Source organism: Somniosus microcephalus, chromosome 29 (assembly GCF_052327205.1).
Source record: "Somniosus microcephalus isolate GS21.2 chromosome 29, FLI_Smic_1.0, whole genome shotgun sequence".
In the NCBI taxonomy this organism is placed as follows: domain Eukaryota; kingdom Metazoa; phylum Chordata; class Chondrichthyes; order Squaliformes; family Somniosidae; genus Somniosus; species Somniosus microcephalus.
In genome coordinates this window covers 20,631,537-20,655,853 of record NC_141015.1, presented here as the reverse complement: position 1 = coordinate 20,655,853, position 24,317 = coordinate 20,631,537, and the positions used below count along the sequence as shown (strand labels likewise).

Genomic DNA, 24,317 nt, shown 5'->3' with positions numbered 1-24,317 from the left:
GAGTGGGAATGGAGCGGTGAATTAAAATGACAGGCGACCGGAAGCTCGGGGTCACTAAATTAAAACCATGTTAATCAAAAATATACTAACAGAGGTCTGGTGTGGGTCAGTGATGTTGAAATACAGTACTACTTGGTGCTCTAATGCCATGAGCAAGAGCAGTAGGATACATCTCGACCTTCACAATGAGTTTGAGGGGGGGAGGCTGGACACCCCCTACCCAGCAGCTGACTGTTGGGGGTGCCCTGAAGCCTGCAATAAAATCTCTGTACACTATGCCACAGAAGTTGTGACCAGGTTCATGGTGCTCTTCCCCTGCCTGTACAAATACATTTATGGAGGTGGGGAGCTAAAGACACATGAAAACCAAGCACCTACAATCGCAAAAGGAGGACTCCCTCAGTGTCCTGCAGGTGTAGCAAAACTCCATCACAAACCTGGATAAAACATCTATAGGCCAGATGCTAGATGAATCAAGTGATTTTTGGCCTCCGAGACTAGAAGCGCTTTTACCTTAACAGAATGTCACTGACTGTAGTTATGGGGATCGGACATGAACGGTGCTCCCCAATACAAAAGCTACCCACCTTTAGAAAACTGACAGCACCATAGTTACACCATCTGTCATTTGACTAACCATCTCATCTGGCCCACTGGATATGCTGAGCTGACTATGCGCCTGTGAACACAAAATAGTATTGTGACAAGAGTATGCTGAGGCACGAAACTCACCATGTGTCAATTTCCAAGCTTGCTGCAGGTATTGACACAATGCTCTGGGGCCTAACCCGGAAACAGAATTATGTCACCCTTAAACATGTGGCACTGCACTGTTATTCAGTACATCTTTAATTTGCTATTGAATAATTGCTTTTTCAAACAAAATATTACACCATTGCTATGGATACAGTGAATGGTAATATAATTGTTGCACATTAATTAAGCAACTTCCAAAATCCTTCACAATTTATTTAAACCGTAATACATGGATTTACTTCACCTTTAAACAGTACGCTGTAAATTTAAAATTCAATCGACTGGTTTCATAATTGAAAATGTACACAGGGGGCTACATTCCTTCCGTCTTTTACCATCCAAACTATTAACATTCAGTCTGTGCATCTCCACAATCCTTACACATTGATTGGCAGAATACATTTTTCCCCAGCTTCCAACTAATCCTTCTAGATATCTGGAAAAATGTCTATTTTCCTTAATTACACAGAAGTTACACAGAAGAAACAGGTCATTCATCCCAACCAGTCCGTGCGTGCGTTTCCCCTCCACTCGAGCAAGTAGTCCGAATCACAATTGATCATCCTGCTCCCGTATTCCTTCACCCGCTTTTTCCTCATCCAATTTGATCTTGAACATTGCCATGGTTCCTGCTTCAAACACTAAACCTGGAAGTGAGCCTCACAACTTCTGTGAAGTTTCTCCTGCCCTCTGTTTTAAATCTCATTTAATCTACTATCTATGGCTCCTCACTCTGGACCCAACTTCTGGAAACTGCTGCTAACTACCTTATCCCATCCCTTCATATTGTGTTGTTCTAATGAAAAAAGACCCGGTTTTGAGTCTTTCTTCATATTTATATTTTCTCAAACCAGGCAGCTGTACCCTATCTAAATCTCAATATCCTTTCTATAATGTGCAGCCCAATACTACACATAGTACTCAGATCTTAATATGATTTTATGTAGGCTCATCATTAACACAACTTTCATATTCTATACTTTTTCAATAAAATCTTGAATTCCATTAGTGTTTTTTTTTTAAATGGTCTTATCAACCGGAGGTGCTGCCTTTAATGTCTTGTGAAGCTGTACCCCCATTCATTCTAATCCCTCTAATCATTCAAAGGACTGAGCAGACTTTCAATCAGTATAATTACTGCAATTATTTTCTTTTAAATCAAAATTAATCACATCATATATACTGACATTTTTTAGCTCATTCCCCCATCTTCTCAATATCCATTTGATCTAAGAATTAACTATACCCCCCATTTTTGTGTAATTTCCAAAATTCAACACTGCTCCCACTAGGCCGAGATCCAAACAGTGATTGCAGTGAGCAGAAGTAGCCCGAGAACTGAACCCTGTGGGACAACATTAACCCACTGCCAAGCACGCTGAAAAATCTGACCTGAACTCAGACTGTTTTCTCCCTTCTAACCAATTTTTAATCCAGTTTCCCTCAAATCCATATCCCTTAATCTTTCCTATTAATACCCCATCTGTTATCTTGTCAAAGGGTTTCCTAAAGTCTATGTACACTACATCCACTGTTTCCCCATCTACCACATCGGTTACCTCAAAGAATGCCATAAGGTTTGTCGAGCACAATCCACCCTTTTGAAATCCGTGCTGGATACTTCTAATTATTTTCTATTTATGTAGATACATGGTCATTTTATCCTTTAATTAAGGACTAAAGCTTTACCTACAACAGATATTCAGTTAACTGGTCTGTAATAACTCAGATTAGCTCAGTCTCTCTTTTTAAAAATGAACGTGACACTGGCCACTCTCCAGCGCACATCCATACCCAACAGAGTTCTGAAATATAATTCCTAGGGCATCGGCAATTTCCTCCCTCAATCCTAGGATCCTGCCCGGAATGGGGGGAGTTTTAACAGCAAGACAGGTGGGTTGGGGGCAGGTATAAATGATAAAATTCTCAAATCAGACCCCAACCCATCTCCAAGTTGCCCACTTCTGATTTTAACAGAGGCGAGTCGGAGGGCAGGCGACCAATCTGCTGTTAGGAGGCGGGGCGGTCACTAAAATATTTTGTGACGGCTTTTATTTTTTTATTTAACACATGGATGCTGGGATTCAGAATCTCTCTCCCTCCCACAAACCCTGGCAGAGTCTGAATTCCCACCCCCCTCAAGCGTCTGAATTGCCCCACACTAATTTGCACACAGAAAGATCCCACAAACAGCAAGTGAATTGAAAGGCCAGTTAACTTGTTATTTTGGTTGCGGTTTGTCGTGGGATGAATTTTGTCCAGAACACGAAGAACTCCCCGCTCTTCGCTGAATAGTACCGATGGATTTTTTTTTACATCTTGAACAGGTAGCCAGGGCTTTGTCTGATCAGAAAGGCAGCAGTTGATGATGCAGCACTCCTTCAGTACTGTACCAAAGTGTCAGCCTAGGTCATGTGCTCGAGGGTGGGGCATGGACCAATGACTGAATCAGACGCAAGAGTATCACCAACTGAGCCAAGCTTAAAATCATGAGACGATGACACAGAAACATAATGCGTGTTGAAATCCTTAAAGCTTGATCAGTAGGAGGAAAATGGTGTAGGCGAGAACCAAGAAATAGAGGCCCATATAATAAGATTTCCCCCGCCTCCCTCAAGTAACCTGCACAAAGGGAGAGACAAGTCAATGCAAAAAAGATAATACAACAAAAGAATCTAGCCCACGCCAATATCAATATAACTACATTCATAGTAAAGATAGGGTAACCTCTTAGTGCCATGCGCTGTAGGGGGATGAGCCTAGTTGAACAAATACCAAGAAAAAGATCTTAATCTTCAAGTGTGTAACATTATACTAACTGATGTAACTATGTGAACAGGAACCCATCAACATAGCCTCCTGCAAATGCTATTAAAGCAAAAGTGTGCAGCTCCGTCACTAACTCGTAAACCAATGTAAAATTTAGGGAAATGATCAAAAGGGCAAATTAATATCTCTAACCTGATACCCGTCCTATACAAGGTTGATGGTGTAAAAACAGGGAAGTGGGAAATGTGAAATGTTATTTGGCATCAAACCAGATTTTTATTTAAATGCACATGACGACCTTTGGACCTTCCAAACACTTTTTAAAGCTACCTGCAGTCAGTGTAAATGTTTATCCAGTGTGGACATTGCCTCTAAGCATTTACATTTCAAAAGGAACTAGAGAGAGAGGCCTCTCCTGAGCATAAAAGACTCCAGCCTGGCAGTGTAAACAGTCCTTTCTGACTGGAAACCCATCATCTCAATCCAGTTAATGAGCACAACGTAACCCAAAACCTACTGTATTGCACAAATTGGGCATTTCAATCAAAGAAGCTGTAGATAGATCTAGTGGAGGAAATGGAAAATTCCACGTTGATGTAGTAGGGAGCTCCACTTGTAAGGTTATTGCTAATTTCTATATTATTGAGGCAGGGAAGAGAGCTTTGCTCCACATCTATCCGTGCCCAATACGAGACTCCCAAAACAAGCGCTCTACTCGAAGCTCCGACACAGCAAGAGAGCCCCAGGTGGGCAGAGGAAACGCTTCAAGGACACCCTCAAAGCCTCCTTGAAAAAGTGTAACATCCCCACCGACACCTGGGAATCCTTGGCCCAAGACCGCACAAAGTGGAGGAGAAGCATCCGGGAAGGTGCCGAACACCTCGAGTTTCTTCGCCGGGAGCAAGCAGAAGGCAAGCGCAAGCAGCGCACGTCAACTGAAGCACCCCACCCACCCGCCCCTTCAACCACCGTCTGCCCCACCTGTGACAGAGACTGTAGGGCCCGCATTGGGCTCATCAGTCACCTGCGAACTCATTTTTAATGTGGAAGCAAGTCATCCTCGGTTCCGAGGGACTGCCTAAGACATCTATCCTACTTGACACTGTATTTAAGAGTGCTTGATGGCAACACTGGGTGTTTGAAGTGTCTCCACCCATCACTGCGGGCATCCCTCAAAAAACTTACCAAAAAGGTGTAATAGCTATCGTAGACATTTTTAAAAACTGTCTTCAAGTAGTGTTTCAGCACATTTATTTTTGTTTCCCCCAAACATGACCATGCAAATACAATTACTGTTGAGATCCCTCAATGTGCTGCAAACTCGGACATGGTGACAAAAAGGAGTTGTTCTGGGTCTTTTCCCACCCCAGCCATAAAGCTTGTCTCTCTAATTATGATTTTTCAGTCATTTGTAAATGGAATGTTACCCACTCACATTAAACCAGCATGTGCTGGATTATTGTAGCACCAAACTAGATACTGAAACAAATAATTTGCACACTACAATCCTTTTTTCTACATTCTGAACTATTCAGTTAACAGCTTTGAAGAGTTTTCAGTCAGTAAAGGAAAGAAAATATTGTGTAATGCATGCTGTCAAACAAGGTCATACTGAGGAGTTCACAGAATTCACTCATTACAAATTACATTTAACGTACAATAATTTAAATGCACTTATGTAAACCTGCTTACTGATTTAAACGTTTACAGGAATGCAAACAGGGAAAGAAAAGCATGCGGCAGTTTAACTATACTCCTGCTTTTTCTTTGCGCAGCAACTAAATATAGAAAAAGACAGTGATAACTGGAAATATGGGAGCAATTATTCAACCAAGGCTAAAGCTTCATTTACTGTTCTCTTGGATGCAACTGTTTTTCATAATCTAGTTCTCACTTCCCTCTAGTTATTCTCCATGGATGAGATTTATGGGGAAAGCAGCATAAGCAACTGGTGTACTGGGAAAATATGATCATGGTATGGGAACACCATCTGTGTGATAAAAATGATAACTTCCGGGAAGTTATGTCATCACTTCCTGTGAACTATGAACTGTGTACATACCTCACTTCCTGTTGGACTGGTATAAATACTGGTCTGTTCAGTATTGTAAGAGGCTTCTACCAGAGGCATGGTAAAGACCTCTCTTGTGTATATAGTGTGTTTATAAGTTACTTAAAGCTTACTTTAAAGTTACTTGATGGTAAGTCTCCTTTTTCTTACATCAATTTAAGTAACTTAATATTTACACCGACAAATACTAGACCTTCAGACAAACTCGGAAGTTAAGGATCCAGGGAACCACCCATCATGGAGAAAATCCTTAGACCTATTCGTCTGGACTTGGACCCGAATACACCAGCAGCTGGCAGGGTATGGAAGCATTGGTATCGTACTTTTGAGAATTTTCTGGATGAATGTAAAGGGGATGCTCCTGCTAAATTGAAGATACTTGTCAATTATGTGACCCCAAAAGTGTTCGAATATGTTGATGACTGGGATAATTACGAAGAGGTGATTCGGGCACTTAAGAAACTGTATGCGAAGACCCCAAATGAGGTCTATGCTAGACATCTACTGGCCACAGCCCGACAAGGGCCAGGGGAATCAATTGACGAATTCCTGCAAGAACTTCGCAGGCTCAGCGTAGATTGTAACTTTCAGGCAGCCTCAGCGGAGCTGTACCGCCAAGAAATGATTCGTGATGCTTTCATCTGCGGGATTGCCTCTCCATTTATACGCCAGCGTCTACTAGAAAGTAAAACACTTGAGCTACAAAAAGCTTTTGACCTAGCTTGTTCACTGGATTTGGCAAAGAGAAATGCAGACCTCTATCAGCTGCCCAGATCTCGATCTGCTGCTGTAGCTGCAACCAGACAATTCAAGCGGTCTCAGGTGAACCCTATCATGGGGGAATCTAATTCTGATGAAGAGGAGGAGGACGACCCCACTTTAGCAGCCTCTTGGCAATCTAGGAAGGAATGCTTCTTTTGTGGAGATGCTTTTCACCCTAGGAAAACCTGCCCTGCTCGCAATGCAATCTGCAGTTATTGCGGGAAAAAAGGACACTTTGCTAAAGTTTGCCTATCAAGGGCCTCTCCAGCTAAGGCCTACCGAACTGCCCCAATTAGGGCCTATCAAGATGCTCCAGCTAGGACCTATCAAGCTTCCTCTCGAGCTCTCTCCCGAAGAAGCACACCGAGAGTTTTAGCCACTCTCTGTGCAACGACACCAATTACAGCTGCTTGCCCACAGAACCTGTCTCATGCAGCCTCAAAAATTTCAATTAAAGGGCATACCTTAGATGCCTTAATTGACTCAGGAAGTACTGATAGTTTCATTAAGGAACAGATTGTTGCGAAATTGAAACTACATGTCTTCCCATCGGACCAGGCAATTGCGATGGCCCAGTCATCACTTAATACCAGAATCTCCGGCTTTTGTGTTGTTGATATGACACTTCATGGTCGTATGTATCCCTCCACCCGACTTTCGGTGCTCAAGGACTTATGTAGTGATCTCCTCTTAGGACTGGACTTCCAAAAACAGCATAAGAAACTCACCATTGAGTTTGGTGGATCCAAACCCGGACTTACTATTTCTAATATACCGTCTAAATTACCATTTTGTGCATTATCAGCAGCTTCACTTGATGAACCCTCATTATTTGCCAGTATTCCGCCTCAATGCCAACCGATAATAACGAAATCGCGGCGCTTTAATCAGGAAGACCAATCTTTTATTGCGGCTGAAATCTCTCGACTTCTAGCAGAGGATATCATTGAACCATGTTCGTCGCCCTGGCGGGCTCAAGTCGTCATTGTCAAGAACCCTCTAAAACCTCACAAACAGCGACTATGCATCGATTATTCGCAAACCATCAATCAATATACCGACTTGGACGCCTACCCATTGCCACGCATTGATGATATGGTTAATAAACTGGCCGAATACAAAGTGTTCTCAACTTACGATTTAAAAAGTGCCTATCATCAGTTACCCTTGAAGGTCTCAGATAAGCAGTACACAGCCTTTGAGGCTAATGGACGGCTGTACCAATTTCGTCGCCTCCCATTCGGGGTTACTAATGGAGTGGCTGTCTTTCAACGGGCAATGGATGGCCTGGTTAAGCAGGAAAACCTAAGGGACACTTTTCCCTATCTTGATAACATTACCATTGCAGGTCACGATCAACAGGAACACGACTCCAACCTCCAAAAATTTCAGGATGCCCTCCATCGCCGTAATTTGACCCTGAATGAATCCAAATCTGTTGAGTCGCAACCGACCATCAACATCCTTGGCTACTGCGTAGGCAATGGTATCATTAAGCCAGACCCAGAAAGACTTCGCCCGCTCCAAGAGCTCCCGTCACCTAAGAATCCGGCTTCTTTACGTCGGGCTCTCGGTCTGTTTGCATACTACGCTAAATGGATTCCTCATTTTTCGGACAAAATCCAACCCTTGCTGCATGCTAGATCATTTCCACTGGGAACAGCGGCTGTTGCAGCCTTTAACCTTCTCAAAAAACAGTTGGAGAAAGCAGCTCTTCACTCCATTGATAAGAATCTCCCTTTCGTGGTTGAATGTGATGCCTCGGAGGTGGCGATCTCGGCTACTCTGAATCAGGAAGGTCGTCCTGTAGCATTTATGTCCAGGACTTTACAAGGTGCCGAGCTACATTATCCTCCGGTTGAGAAAGAAGCCACAGCCATCATAGAGGCAGTACGGAAGTGGAACCATTTTCTAGCTCGCCAGCACTTTACATTGATCACGGACCAACGATCAGTCGCCTTCATGCTCGATAATCGAAAACGAACCAAAATTAAGAATAATAAAATACAACTTTGGAGGATGGAACTGGCCTCTTTTTTGGTTATACCATTCTCTATCGGCCTGGCAAGGAGAATGTGGCCCCGGACACCCTCACGCAGGCATTCTGCTCCACTATGTCATCCTCCACTCTCATGGATGTCCACAATGGTTTGTGTCATCCTGGCGTTACGCGCATGCTACATTTCGTACGATCACGGAATCTCCCTTTTTCCACTGGAGATGTAAAGAAAATATGCTCAGAATGCCGGCTTTGTGCGGAATTAAAACCTCAGTTCTTCCGCCCCTCAGATGGTATACTCATACATGCAACCCAACCGATGCAACGACTTAGCATCGATTTTAAGGGCCCAGTGCCCTCTTCAACTCGGAACACATATTTGCTCACCATGATCGACGAATATTCACGTTTTCCGTTTGCCTTCCCCTGCTCCAATATGCTGGCGTCCACAGTAATCTGCTGCCTTGAGCAGGTATTTTCTCTCTGTGGCATGCCGGCTTATATTCACTCAGATCGGGGTCCATCCTTTATGTCAAGGGAACTCGAGGACTACCTCTCAGAACGGGGAATTGCTACAAGCAAAACAACACCATACCATCCCATCGGAAATGGGCAGGTAGAGAGGTATAACGGTATCATCTGGAATTCCGTACGTCTCGCTTTAAGATCTCGGGGCCTACCAGACCAGCAATGGGAAACAGTGCTTCCGGATGCATTGCACTCTATACGGTCCCTGCTTTCTACAGCCACAAATACTACACCTCATGAGCGGTTCTTTGGATTCCAGCGTCGCTCATCTCATGGGACATCACTCCCGTCATGGCTAACTACTCCTGGACCTGTATTACTCCGAAGATACGTTCGGACGTCTAAAAATGACCCTCTTGTAGACGAGGTCGAACTAACCGATGCCAACCCCACCTATGCAAACATACGATATTCCGACGGCCGAGAATCTACCGTATCATTACGGGATCTGGCTCCCTGCCCACCAGGACCTAGTGGGACATCGGGTGATGGCATTTCACCAGGAAACTCTTGGGACCTATCGGGTACCCCTCTCCAGGATCCTGATCGGACACCAACTAGCTTGGTGCCGGTAGAACCCCGTGCTCAAGGTTGCGACCCTCCCAGTACCGCGCATGAAAGTACTGATCCGCCACAGACCAGCTCTGCACCTCCCTCTGAACAGAGGCAGTCCGACTTTGAACCTATTGGGGCTCGTACTCGAAGCCATGATCTCCCCGACCCTTCACAGGGCAATCCAGGCCACACGGACTCTGACCAATGGCCAACCGCATGTAAGCGGACCAGCGACCCTCTACGACGGGAATCCAAACGGGTGCGACTCTTCCTTGTTCGGCGGCTGCGGACCAAAAGGTAGACCACAGCCTCCTAATCCTGCAGGAGGGAAGAATGTGATAAAAATGATAACTTCCGGGAAGTTAGTTCATAGTTCACAGGAAGTGATGACATATGAACTGTGTACATACCTCACTTCCTGTTGGACTGGTATAAATACTGGTCTGTTCAGTATTGTAAGAGGCTTCTACCAGAGGCATGGTAAAGACCTCTCTTGTGTATATAGTGTGTTTATAAGTTACTTAAAGCTTACTTTAAAGTTACTTGATGGTAAGTCTCCTTTTTCTTACATCAATCTGCACCCAACTAGGGTGCGGTTTCACTTCCTGTTCCTCTAGACTCAATTGTACTTCCCTAGTCTAGATCTCATCTTCCTGTTCTCAACATACTAAATTTTTTATATAGGGGGAGCAAAGTATAGGCAGGGTTATGTATCCAAACGTACAACAGAGAGTCAGGTGCTCTGATGGAGGAACTGCAAGTTCTTTCTAGGAGAGAGGTCAAATGGACTTCCACACTTGTGATGTCGTTCGATCACTTGGTATGTAAGCTATGTTTCGACTGGAATCCATCACCGCACAAAACATACAATCAGAACAAGAGTTGCATTTTGTACAATACACCAAATAGGACTTCCCCAATGGTTGAGAGTCGTTCAGCGAGTAGCTGAGCCACACAGTCTAGGATTGTTCTAGGTTTAATCTCTCATGTGTGTTGGATTAACTTCCACTTGTTGTCCAGCAACTCCTATTGTAAGTGTGCAAGTGGACAGAGAGGGGGCAAGGTCAGATTCAGCTGTGGTTCCTCTCATGATGTAATAGCCTACCAACACTCACCACCAAGGATCGAATAGGAATAATGGGTATTTCAGTGAAGTAGCAGTATGCAGCCATGGGACCAAAACCAAGCAGAAATACGTGGGGAGAAAAAAAAAAGTCACATTCTGACCGGTCACCAGTTTGGATCTCCTCCAGTCATCTCACCAATAGAGAGCACCTCGGTGAACTTGGACTAACAGCTGGAGCCCACTGATCCTGGGGACTTACATTACTGAAGACCCTTCCAAAATTATGGCCCCAGTTTTCTGCCAGGGATTTCACCAGAGGAGCCCAGCAGGGAGATACACGCATTGCAGGGTTTAAGATAAAAATAACTTCCAGGTATTTTTGTAGCAGTATGTTTTCTGAATATACATTTCTGTATGGTTTCTGAATGTACAATGTGGGAGTATTTTGATGCCTTTTAAAGTAAAATGTTCAAATTTTTTTTTAAAAGACCAAAACAAAAATATGCTCTCCTTGCTTCAAACCTACAAAAACACCAACTCATCCAGAATTTTTGCAGCCCAAATCCTATTTAATAGGAAGTGTTTCTCATTCACAGAAATCAAATCACAGAAACCCCACAGTGCAGATAGAGGCCATTTCGGCCCATCGAGCCTGCACCGACACATATCCCACCCTATCCCCGTAACACTAAGGGTCAATTTATCATAGCCAATCAACCTAACCCGCACATCTTTGGACTGTGGGAGGAAACCCACGCAAACACGGGGAGAATGTGCAAACTCCACACAGACAGTCGCCCGAGGCCGGATTCGAACCCGGGTCCCTGGCGCTGTGAGGCAACAGTGCTAACCACTATGCCAGCCCTGTTCTCCCCATTTGCCAGAGAGGATTTCAAGATCTTCACCCTCATTTACAAATAACTCTTAAGGCCTCCCTTTTACTTGTGCAGCCTCCTCCACTCTTTTTAGCTCGCACTCTCCACGCTGGTGTAATGTGCAGCCCTTCTTTCTGGTGATATTGGCCTGGGTTTTACGGGCTCTATGACCGTGTACACAAGTGCCCACAAGTCCCGGGTTTCCACATGTGATGCGCAAAAACCCGGAACCTGCGATGTCAAGTTTCAGCTCGACAGATCATCCACATCCCCGGGAAATGGACAGTCGCTGGCAGAGAGTTGGTCCATTTGCCCAGCGAATGCCCACAAAACTCTTACGACTGGTAAAAGCAGGTGTAGGGCTTTCCTTTACCAGCGTAAGGGTTTAAAGAAATTTTAAAAATAAAATATTTTAAATCAACTTAAAAAAATTTAAAATCAGTTTAGATTATTTTTGGATCCTTTAAAAATGTTTACATTTATTTTTCAAAAAATTAATTGTTTAAAATGTTTAATTACATTGTATTTTAATTAATTTTGGCCATGTAATGAATTATTTTTATTTTAGTGTGAAATGTGTGCTTTTTGGGGGATTCCGTACATAAATGGAATCCCCATAAGCATAATAGGGAATCCCCTTGCTCATTGGTTGGGCCGGCCCACATGATTCCAGGGACGCTTGCAAACTGCATGCGCCCCTGGGATACGTGGGCCTTTATGCAGGCCTACGCCTACAGGCCCAGGAGCGCGAGTCTTCAAACTTCCGGAGGCACCAGGTAGGTTCGTAGTTTACTTGCGGTTCGGAGGTATTCGCCCACAGGAAGCCTCCCGACCACAAATTCAGGCCCAATGTCTTCAGCCATTATGCCTTTGCACTCTGGAATTCTCTTTCTAAGTTACTCCCTCTTATTACATTTCTTTGCACCTTCAAAACCTACCTCTTGCAGCGCACCTTCAATGACTTCCCAGTTCCCGCTACCTGTTCACATTCGTGATTGGGAAACTGTGTTAAGGTGCTACAATAGTGCAAGTTGCTGATTTTGGTGAGTGTACCCATGAGCTCATGGCTCGTAGTTCTACTCCAGGATTTGAACACATAAGCTAGGCCAGGCAAGTCCAAGCTATTACAATAGCAAAATACTGCAGATGCTGGAAATCCGAAATAACAGAAAATGCTGGAAGGACTCAGCAGGCCAGGCAACATCCGTGGAGAGAAAAGAGTCAATGTTGACTCTATTTTCTCGCCACGGATGTTGCCTGGCCTGCTGAGTTTTTCCAGCATTTTCTGTTAAGTCCAAGCTAGTGTCTTCATGGACCACATAGAAGATAGGAGCAGGAGTAGGCCATTCGGCCCTGCTCCGCCATTCAACGAGATCCTGGCTGATCATCCAAACCCTAGCACTCGGTCCCTACACCGACAGCCATCCCACCCAAGCCCTATCCCCGTAACCCCGTGTATTTAATCCCCCCTAACACTAAGGGTCAATTTTTTTTTTTTTTTTATCATGGCCAATCAACCTAACCCGCACATCTTTGGACTGTGGGAGGAAACCGGAGCACCCGGAGGAAACCCACGCAAACACGGGGAGAATGTGCAAACTCCACACAGACAGTCACCCGAGGCCGGATTTGAACCCGGGTCCCTGGCGCTGTGAGGCAACAGTGCTAACCACTATGCCACCGTGCTGCCACATAGGTGCATACAATGGAGCGCTGGAGGCCATATAAAGTTTACATCAATGGTATTCATTTGTATAGCTCTCACTTTACTGAAACTAACATAATGAGGCATAAGCACTCAGGAACAATCTTTTCCAATTCTCCAGGCACACAAAATTTAAAGAGCAAACTAGCAAATAAGAAATACAAATACAAACAGGGACTGTTACCCGAGGTTAATGGTTGGGTTGCCTGATGTTGAACCACCTACATTTTGAATGCAGTACTGAGGTGCTGGAGGAAACAAAAAACAAAAGCCCCGAATCTGTCGGGTCTGCTGGACACTGAAGATCTCATGGTACTATTCCAAGGGCAGAGTTTTCTCAGTGCCGTGGTTAATATTCCTCCTTCAACCAAAACCCGAACAGTTTAAGTCGCCATTCATTTCATTGCTAGTGGCATCTTGTAATCAAAATGGCCATCACATTTAGACTGCACTTCACGGTCTGAAGCTCTTGATACTTTTGGGAAACATATTAAAGTGCTAAACATACAAAATAAGAAAGCAAATCTGCAAACCTGAAATCTAAATGAAGAATCCCCAACCAAGACTTCATAACCTGTCTTTTCTTTTTACAGATGCTGACTGACCTGTGTATTTCCAGCATTTTTATTTGCTTTACAGGCACCATACAAGTGCAAGTCTTTTTGTTTAACTGGCTGAACTTTAAAGTATATATTCAAATGAGTTCCAGATCACACAGATAGACTGTTAGTGTTACATTATACATGTGTCATTTAGATTCCTAGATAATTCAATCTCAGAATTGTGGATACTATCATCTGAAGAATTACTGTACTAATCCTGAGGGCGGGGTTAAGGGCCCTGTTTTCATCAAAACATTGCAGCCAGTGTGGCACAATAATGTGGTAAAATGGCTCCAGATTCTCACTCCCAAAAAGTGCAATATGATTTTTTAGCTGTGTGTCACTATAAGGAGCCCAATTAAATTCAAAACCTTGCACAACATTTAGAGAAAAGCATTCACATACTTTTACTCCTCTAAAATATTTTTAAAAAGAAAAAAAAGCTAAAAGTTATACGTCAGAATTAAATTAAAATACAAATGACAAGCTGCCATCGACACCAAGAAATCAACCACGTCATGGGGCCATCATTGTCCACACAATAGTTTTTACATAGTTAGCTTGTAAAATAGTTAACTTGGACGTTTCAAATGCATTGTTGAAGTAAATATACTCTTGTAGCGGTTCGTGTAGATCGCCACTAAATAAGAGAGTTTGACTTCGACGAACTATAATTAAGTTGTTTATTTACAGGAACAGGCTAATTACAGCAGGTAAGATGGCTGACTGTAGGAGCACCGTGGTGTAAGTCTTGTCCCAGCGGGGACTCTACGAGGACGGAGTTCGCAGTCCTGTGGGGAGCGTGATGACGTCATCGCGTTTGTGTTGTGACGTCATCACGTTGCTCGCATTTCCCGCGCTTAGAGCGTCACGTGATGCGCGTCGTTGGCCGTTGAGGCCGAAGACGCTAGGCCGGGCTGTGCCGGCGCACGCACATCACGTTGTACGTGACGTGACGTCAGCACGCTAGGGCGTGTCTTAAAGGGACAATGGCCCCAACAGGCAAGTTAAAAGGGCAACAGCCCCAAAAGGTAAGTTAAACATACAGTAAGTTAAAGGGAATTATGTGTCTCAATGTAAGGGACAACCAGTGGTACCGCCACATAGGCCCCCCCCAGAATTCACTTTAATGAAAGTCCAAGGATGAGATGGTCTGACGAGCTGGTGGTCACGGCGGTCGTGCTGTCTCGACTTGGTAGGCGAGGTATGACGATGCTGCTCGTGAGCGGATCCTTACGCGCGTCGTGGCGAATAAAACGTATCTGTCAGGCGAAGGACTGTGGAGACGTGCGAAACAGCAGGCCTGGTCAGTGTGACGGGCAGGTTGGGCGGACGCGGGCGATGTCTCCGTTGATGGGTGAGCGAAACCTTCGGGAGGCTGGAACGCACGGAACGGTGCGTGCCATAGTGCTACGACGTGAACACAACGGAGGGTGAAGAGTTGCTGCGTTGATCAGTGATGCTAACAACTTTCACGTGGCTGATCGCGGCCGCAGGATGCCCATTGGACCCGTCCTCGACGTGTGCAGCTTCAGTAGACGTTTGCGTTTGATAAAGGGAAAACTGGAGAAAGGGTGGCAACGGTCCAGGTTGTTGTTGCTTTCAGGAGGGGTTAACTCTGCCTGGAGGGCGGCAACACTTGTAACAGTTGTAGATTTAGGAGAAAACAGCCGGGAGGGTGGCACGCTTTTGTTCACGCCGAATCGTGTAGTAGGTAACACAACCAGCAAGCTGAAGGGCTGGTGCGTCGTCGGCGGAGAAGGAGTCGTCAGTGTTCACGAGGGATGTGTCCTCGTGCGCGAGGAGTGCGTCCTCGTGTTTTGCGGGGGTGAATCCTCGTGGTATCCCCGCGGGGCGTGCTCCGATCTTGTGGGCCCGAACATGCTGTACCCCGCGCTTGGAGAGATGTATACTTGCTTTGGACGTAGAGGCGGACGATCCGTGTGGCGGTAGAAGAGTCGAATACGGAGACCGTGAGCACGTGCGTGGTCTGTGCCGCATCAATGTTCTCGGCGAACAGGGCTTCTACCTGCATAAAGCACGAGGGAGACTGTGGCTCCCTGGATTGCGGTAGCGACAGAACGGCTGATGCTTCCATAGCGTGCTTCGTTTGTGAAAGACGTTCACAAACCCACCAATTGTAGCGCTGGTGGATGACGGTTGCCGTTGGTCGTGCTCTACCTCTGTGACATCGTTCGTGAAAAACGGGCTCACCTCCAAGCTGCGCTTCCATTGCGAATACATACGCAAAGACGGGGTCGCTTTTGGTGGAATCGGTGTTAGGCGTTTGCTGTTCCGTGGTTGTTCGTCGGTCGTCTTGAGTGAAGACGAGTTTCAGGCGCGCGTTGCTACTGTGAAAATCGTTCACGGATACGGGTTCACCAATTGTAGCGTTGGAATTGATGAACTCCCGTACTCACGTCGTGGGGTCACCAATGTAGCGGTTCGTGTAGATTGCCACTAAATAAGAGTTTGACTTCGACGAACTATAAATAAGTTGTTTATTTACAGGAACAGGCTAATTACAGCAGGTAAGATAGCAGGTAAGATGGCTGACTGTAGGAGCACCGTGGTGTAGGTCTTGTCCCAGCGGGGACTCCACAAGGACTGAGTTCGCAGTCCTGTGGGGAGCGTGATGACGTCATCACGTTTGTGTTGTGATGTCATCACGTTGCTTGCGTTTCCCGCACTTAGGGCGTCACGTGATGCGCGCCGTTGCATCGCTGGCCGTTGAGGCCGAAGACGCTAGGCCGGCGCACGCACATCACGTACGTGACGTGACGTCAGCGTGCCTTAAAGGGGCAACGGCCCCAAAAGGTAACTTAATTCCCTTTAACTTACCTTACTGTATGTTTATGTGTCTCAATGTAAGGGACAACCAGTGGTACCGCCACATACTGCCATATTGAAATTCTTAATAAATACTGTTTTGCTTTTCCCTCTATACTCTTCTAGTGGAAGAACATTGGTACTGGGAACAGAAAACTTTTGGCAACCAGTTTTGTCAACAAGCATTCCAAAGGAGAGCAGGAAATGCTCCCTCTTAATCTGCCCCAACAGATTCTTTTAACCTCAACAAGCACGTTACTGTACTACTGATTTGGTGCCCTCTCCCAACAGCAGGCACCCTTATGACTATTTACTGACACTGCCAGTCTAATGCTGATTTTGTGATCCAGTCCTGTGCCCGATAGGAACTGATGAATCAAAATTTCACAGCTCCAGGGGCAACAAACTATTGTTTGAATCCAAAACAATTGCTATTATGTCTACCTGGCAAAGGTCCAAAACGTGAAAGGACCATTGCTGGCCTGTACAGGTTAGCTGAGCGCTCAGCCCACTTATTGGCAAGACGAGGAGATAATGGCTGCTCACATTGCTTCTCTTAAGGAGCTTGGAGAAACCACAGTTCGAGGTGGGTCTAAGTTGCTCCAAAGACGGGAGTGCCATTAAAGGCAACACAAAAGGTAAACGCAACATCAAGCAAGGGTTGAAAGCATATCTAAACTTACTGACCAATGACGTTTCAGCAAGTTTCATGTTGGAACAGGAGACTGAGCTGATTAAACATCCTGGAACGTTGATTAGTAGATAATGGTTATCATCCATTAATCTCTGCTGTCATGGCCAACTGAATGATCCTTTTTTGGTCACTTGACAAAATCCACATTATTTCACATCTGTGAAATTACACATCTAATTATCACATCTGTGAACCCATGCTCCTGTGGGCAGTGTAATTATCAATCACAGAATCAACAGTGCAGATAGAGGCCATTTCGGCCCATCAAGCCTGCACCAACACATATCCCACCCTATCCCCGTAACCCCACGTATTTAATCCCCTAACACTAAGGGTCAATTTATCATAGCCAAATCAACCTAACCTGCACATTTTTGGACTGTGGGAGGAAACCGGAGCACCCGGAGAAAACCCATGCAGACACAGGGAGAATGTGCAAACTCCACACAGACAGTCGCCCGAGGCCAGATTTGAACCCGGGTCCCTGGCGCTGTGAGGCAACAGTGCTAACCACTATGCCATCGTGCCCCACATCCTAATGATAAAAATAACCAACACAAGACCCAAGTTGTTAGAGCTGGGATCAAGTCTGTTTGAACAAGAAAATAATTAAAAGAATATGAACAAAAGTGCCTGAAACTTTAGAGTGGATGGATGAGAAAAGATGCTTAGATCTTATTTATAACTTAAAGCTTATGTTTACCAGACTTTGTAAAATTACAAAAAAAAAGCACTCAGAATTTCACAAATAGTCACTGATAACAAACATGGTACTTATTGTTGCAGTTAAAAAAATTTAAATTCTGACAGATCATCCTAAACATTCTAAATTAACAACGTATTTATATAGCATCTTTAATGTAGTAAAACGTCCTATGGCGCTTCACAGAAGTTTTAGGAAACAAAATTTGATACTGCATTTTCAGAGCAAACACCCTATATAAATCAGATAATCGGAAATAAAAAGTGTTTAACAAAGAGAGTTTGGTCAATTTTTGGTTTGGCATAGAGTCATGTGTCATGTCAAATGCTATCACATGCAACTGATGCAATGATTTACTTTATGACAACATTTTTTGGGGGCAAAAAAAATGATCAGCAAGACACCAGACGAGTAAAAAAAAAAAGCACTGACCTACTCGGAAACCAATAGTGATGAAGAGTTAAAGTTGAAGAGTCAACTTTGGCCAGATACTGGTCAACCGGCTGCGCATTACCAGTTTTTAATTTCAGGCCTCCAGCATTCACTTCCCTTTTATATTTCTACTTAGGTATGGATTGTTTTCATTGAACTTACTGAGATTAACTTTTTTTTGACAATATAGCAGAGCTGGTTTGACCGTTACCAAACCCAACTTTAAAAGACGCAGGTAGTTAGTGGTGGTGGAGACCAGAAATACATCTCCTGAAGTGTTGCCATAAAAGACCCCATTTCCTTCAATACTCTCAAAATTCTTTAAGTGGTATTTCTAGTTTTGGAAAGAAGGACATTTTTGAATGCAATGTACTTAAAAAGACAATAACCAGGTTTGACATAGAATTTACAGCACAGAAACAGGCCATTCAGCCCAAATGGTCTATGTTGTTTATGTTCCACAATAGCCTCCTCCCACCCTAAAAACATTTCTTTCTATTCCTTTCTTCCTCCTCATGTACTTCACTAGCTTCTCCTCAACTCCTGTATGTGGTAGCAACTTTCCCATTCTCGCCACTCTCTGGGTAAAGAAGTTTCTCCTCGATTCCTTATTGAATTTAATATATGACTCCCTTATATTTAAGGCCCCCATTTTCGAACAAGTGGCAACATCTTCTCGACGTCTACCCTATCAAACCCCATCACAATTTTAATAATCAGGTCACCCCCCCCTTAACCTTCTCTCGAGCCCCTGGCCTGTGTTCAGTCTTAGAGAGGAGGGGGGGGGGGGGCGGGAAGTGCAGTGCATTGCATGCAACAACAACAACAACATCCCTTTCCAAAACCAGAAATATCACTTGAAGAATGTTTACATTGACGGGTGAGCACCACCGAATAAATAAATAAACGGTGAACACGCGCTGAATAAATGGGGGAGCTGAATAAACGGTGAGCACACGCTGAGTGAAGACAGTGAAATTGTGCCATTAGGTTAATGATGACAGATGAGGTGCCCTTCCCCTCGGTCCCGAGTCACGGAGCAGCGGACAACACTCAACGAATTTTCATTCCAGAACGCGGATTTGGAACGGTGGGCTCGGTTTAAACGCGATTTTGGAACGGTGGGCTCGGTTTAAACGCGATTTTGGAACGGTGGGCTCGGTTTAAACGCGATTTTGGAACGGTGGGGTTGAGCTCGCGCTGCCCGTCTAACGGCGGCTGGAAGCCCGCGTCCCCTCACCGCCCGCCCACCGCCACCACCACCTTACCTTCCGCGATCAGCTCCTCCACCGTGACCTGGTAGCGGCCCACCATGTACACCTTCCCCTGGAAGGAAGACCACCCGCCGGCGCTCCCCGACTGGCCACCCGCTCCGCCGCCGCCGGCCGCCGCAGCGCCTTCCCTCCGAGCGTCGAAAAACTTCTTCATCCTCCTCCTCTCATAGACACACACACACACCGCCGGCTGTCTTCGCCTCTCCCCTTTTTTCAGTGCCACCTAGCTGACAGCATAGCGACGGGCTGTAGACGCCTCAAGAGAAGCCGGCTTTTCCCCCGCCGACAACGAGCTCAGGTTTGGTGTTTTCAATTCTTCTGCTGGCGGCGCATCTTCTCCCTGTTATCTGACAGGCTGAGCGAGTGTCAGGAAAACATGCGGCAGGCGGGAGCTGCCTGCCTGCCTGCCTCTCCCTCCCGGAAGCGGAAACACACACATAGAGGACAACTTTCCTTAGCCAAAGTCTTTAACTAGTTCCATGCTGCTGCTGTTACCAGACTTTCCCACTCTCCCCCCTCTTTTCTCAAATGACAACCCACCACCTTTTTAAAAAAAATATTCTTTATTCATGCACGGCCCGGTTAGCTAGAGCCTGGTGCTAATAACGCCAAGGTCTTTATATTGTTGACCATAATTGGTCAATGAATGTAATGGATTTACTATGTAACTGTTGAGTTGTATAAGTACTGTTGTACTTGAATGTTAAATTTTTTTTTAAAAAGGACAACAGGTTATACCAAGCAAAAATGAAGAGTTACTAGATTGCCAGTAGGACTGGTATGTATTGCTTTTTACTATGGGTACCTGTATTGTTGACATTGGTTTTGTCTGGAAAAATGTATTATTGATTTGTACTGTTAATCCTAAAGCTGTTTCTTCTAAGGCTTAGCCTTATTGTGGTTAATGAATGTAATGGATTTATCATGTAATTGATTAATTGTAACAAGTACTACCAGATTTAAATAAAAGATTAATAATGCCAAGGTCACGGGTCCGATTCCCCGCCCCCCTGTGCGGCCGTGGTCGCCTCTGCATCAAAACCCATAAGAGCTGGGGAATTATCCCCAGTGTCTTGGCCAATATTTATTCCTCGGTCAACATCACTAAAGCAAATTATGTGGTCATTGTCACATTGCTGTTTGTGGGAGCTTGCTGTGCACAAATTGGCTGCCGCGTTTCCTACGTTACAACAGTGACTGCACTTCAAAAGTTGGCTTTGGGATGTTCCGAGGTTGTGAAAGGCGCTATATAAATGCAAAACTTTCTTTTATCCCATCACGACTTCGGGACATCCCAAAGCGCTTTACAGTCAACTTTTGAAGTGTGGTTAGACATTAATACTGTGCCTACACTTCAAACAAGTCCTGAGGTCATGAAAGGAGCTATATAAATGCAAGTCTTTCTTTTATCCCATTTGTTGCTGGCAATAATTTGTAAGAAAGACTTGCATTTATATAGCTCCTTTCATGACCTTGGGATTTGTTTGAAGTGTAGACACAGTAGTAATGTAAGGAACGCAGCAGCCAATTTGCACACAAGAAGGTCTCACAAACAGCAATAAGATAATGAAAGAAAGAACTTGCATTTATATAGTGCCTTTCACAACCTCAGGATGTCCCAAAGTGCTTTACAGCTAATTAAATACTTTTGAAACGTAGTCACTGTTGTAATGTAGGGACACATAATTATCAGATAATCTGTTTTAGTATCAAAATAAATGAAGGGCTTGTGACAATCAAAAACTTCTGGCGTCCAAAGGAGCTCCTAATCCAGACATATCAACATAAAAGCTTCAAAATTGCTGACACAACCTCCAAAATCTGAGAGGAAATAGCAAAGGCTCTGGTTACAACCTTTCAATCGTGTTTCGATATGGAGGTTGTGCTACAGGACTAACTAGTTGGTAATGGAACACCTCTGTTCAAAAAGGTGCCTGCAGCATGCCAGTGACATGTAAATGAGGCTCACAGCAGTAACAGATAGGTGGGTGCACTCCACCCACCACCCACCCATTATCCGTCTGGAGTTAAAATTGCCCAAATGAGTCAGCACCAAATAAATGCACCCTTTTGTGTATGACTCTAATCTTCATGAATAACTAAGCACAACATAAGTGCACATTCTATTTTGTTACAACAAAGTTCAAAGTGAACACAACCCAACCTACTCTTTCCTAACACTGTACTTCCCCTGAGCAGCTACACATGCCTTTCTTTCACCTGTTCTAGTCCTTCTGTAGCTGCAACCTGAGGGCCACTGTTACAAGAAGTGGTTGGCTGCTCATGTTCTGCAAAAGTGTCATGGGATTGAAGTGGTCTCTAATCATGGTAGCTGGCTTCTGGCAAGGCACGGTGGCATAGTGGTTAGCACTGTTGCCTCACAGCGCCAGGGACCCGGGTTCGAATCCGGCCTCGGGTGACTGTCTGTGTGGAGTTTGCACATTCTCCCCGTGTTTGCGTGGGTTTCCTCCGGGTGCTCCGGTTTCCTCCCACAGTCCAAAGATGTGCGGGTTAGGTTGATTGGCTATGATAAATTGACCCTTAGTGTTAGGGGGATTAAATACGTGGGGTTACGGGGATAGGGCGGGATATGTGTTGGTGTAGGGGTTACGGGGATTGGGTGGGATATGTGTCGGTGCAGGCTCGATGGGCCGAAATGGCCTCTATCTGCATTGTGGGGTTTCTGTGATTCTGTGATACTGCTAGTTGAATCTCTGGAGCTTGCTCCTGGGCAGCCTGGCGTCACCTCCTATTTTCCGCTGGTGCTGTGCTTTGAGGGGTAAGGCATGTGCTGCTAGCCTGAGAGATGGCAGTATTAGGCAGGTCAATTCTAACCATCGCCATTCCACCCTGCCCAGGATCTATGTCCCCACTGATCAGAGGGATGGCTGGTCTAATGGTAGCTGTCAGATTCTGAAAGCTCTGAGAGATAGCAGTATGCACTGCAGCCACCATTATCTAGAAGCTAGTGTGCAGTTTGTTGTCTATTCTGTTCTCCTATTGCCTCCAGCACTGCAATATGTGCTTCCATGGAGGTGGAGGCACCCCGATGGGCCATAAAGTGGACTGGAGATTTTTTTAGGATGATAATCCAGGTGCTTTTTTTTGTGACAGATTTGAGGCAATAACTCCTAACAACCCATTTTACATGCCTGTCAATCTGGCCAGCTGCCTGGGCGGGAAAGCCAGATCTTTGAAAGAAAGACCTTTGGGGACAATTCCCAGCAATTGGAAAAGATAGGGGCTTGGTGAGGGTGGGGGTCGGAGCACGGCAATCGGGAGGCAAAGATCATGGCTTGGTGCAGGGAATCGGAGCACGGCAATCACGAGACAGGCAAAGAGCGGGGGTTGGAGGGGCGGGGCTGCCGATCATGGCAGCGAGTAGAGGCCGCAATTGGGAGAAGGTTTGCATGAGGGGCTGGTGAGGAGGATTCCTGCTTGTCCTAGCCCACAAGGCATGCTATAAAAAGCACTAACCTGCTTGATCCAGCAACTCCCATCTCCATTTCGCTGCCGGGTTTCCCGAGTCCTGGGATACCCGGCCGACAACCGTTAAATTTAAATCAGGCTCCCAACTGCACTGATATAATTATTATAATGAATGTCCTGTCTCTCCAAGACTGGACACACGCACGGCTCGAAACCCACCGCTGTAAAAACGGCAGTGGACACATACGTGGTGAGTTGGGGTCACGTTTTACAATTTTTTATTTTTAACCTCACCCCCCCCCCCCCCGACCCTCTCCCACCTGTTGTGAGGGGGGGGCGATTAATATTGACCCCATGGTTTGTAATGCTGTCAGTTGAAAAAGCCAACAGTTGCTCTGTATGTTAATCCCTAGCCAATTTGTCTACTTTTCATACTTTTATCACTTTATTGTTTTTACCCTCACACAATTTTCTTCTATTTAGAGTAAATTCTGGTGTGTGTTAAACAACAGACAGGGGTTGTTCCTTTTTGCCAAGACCAAATAAGATTTGTGATCACATTTTATCAACTTCAAAGCAAGCAATAGAACCTGGGCCATAATCCCATTTCTGGCACGACAGAAAGCAGAAGGCAGAATCATGGCATAAATTCTGATATTTGTTTTGCTCCTGATTGAATTTCATCAAAAACCTTATTAACTAATGTCCCTATGTCATAAGACAGAAGTGGGAAAAAAAGATAATTTTCCCCACTTCCATCTCACAATATGTAGGTTTTTAAATGTTAAAAGGATGAATAAATTAAATGCGAGCAAGTTATTGTATTTGCGCTATGAAGGCACAATTAGTGGTTATAAGTACAAAATTAATAAGCCTCCTGCAGAGCAGTTGGTATTTGATACAGACTCCTGGTTTAAAGCAGCTAACATGTCATAGGGCTGGATTTTGATTGAGGAGGCGTGTAGGAGGCGGGGCTACAACTTTCGGGGTTGTAGTCCCGCCTCCATTGAGTTGTGGCCAACCCACGCGATTTTCACTTGATTGACCTTGTTGAGCCTGCCCAGCGGGCTCAGCAGGCCAATTAAGGGCCACTCGGCAACAGGTGACGTCACAGATTGACATTTCATCTGTCAAAACCTTTTGACAGATGAAATATCAGCGTGTGACAGCTGCTTGAAGCTGTCAAATACTGACAATCTGTACTCCAAGTTAATTCCTTCCTCTCAGGCTGATTTAGAGATCTCTCCAGAACAGAAAGCTGAATGCTG

At 45.0% G+C, this 24,317-nt stretch overlaps 1 protein-coding gene across 5 annotated transcripts in view; it reads right to left on the bottom strand.

Annotated features, from left to right (window-relative positions):
* Positions 1-20,063, bottom strand: part of LOC147098528 (AP2-associated protein kinase 1-like) — a 121,247-nt gene extending 101,184 nt beyond the window's left edge. For 2 of the 5 annotated variants that reach the window (XM_085970338.1, XM_085970339.1), the window contains exon 1: positions 19,615-20,059. In XM_085970338.1, coding sequence (XP_085826464.1) covers positions 19,615-19,774 — 160 coding nt within the window. In that variant the 5' untranslated portion in view covers positions 19,775-20,059. Of the gene's footprint in view, positions 1-19,614 lie in introns of all 5 variants that reach the window. The other 3 variants (XM_085970335.1, XM_085970337.1, XM_085970336.1) reach the window with 3 other exon arrangements.
* Positions 20,064-24,317: the final 4,254 nt, after the last annotated feature.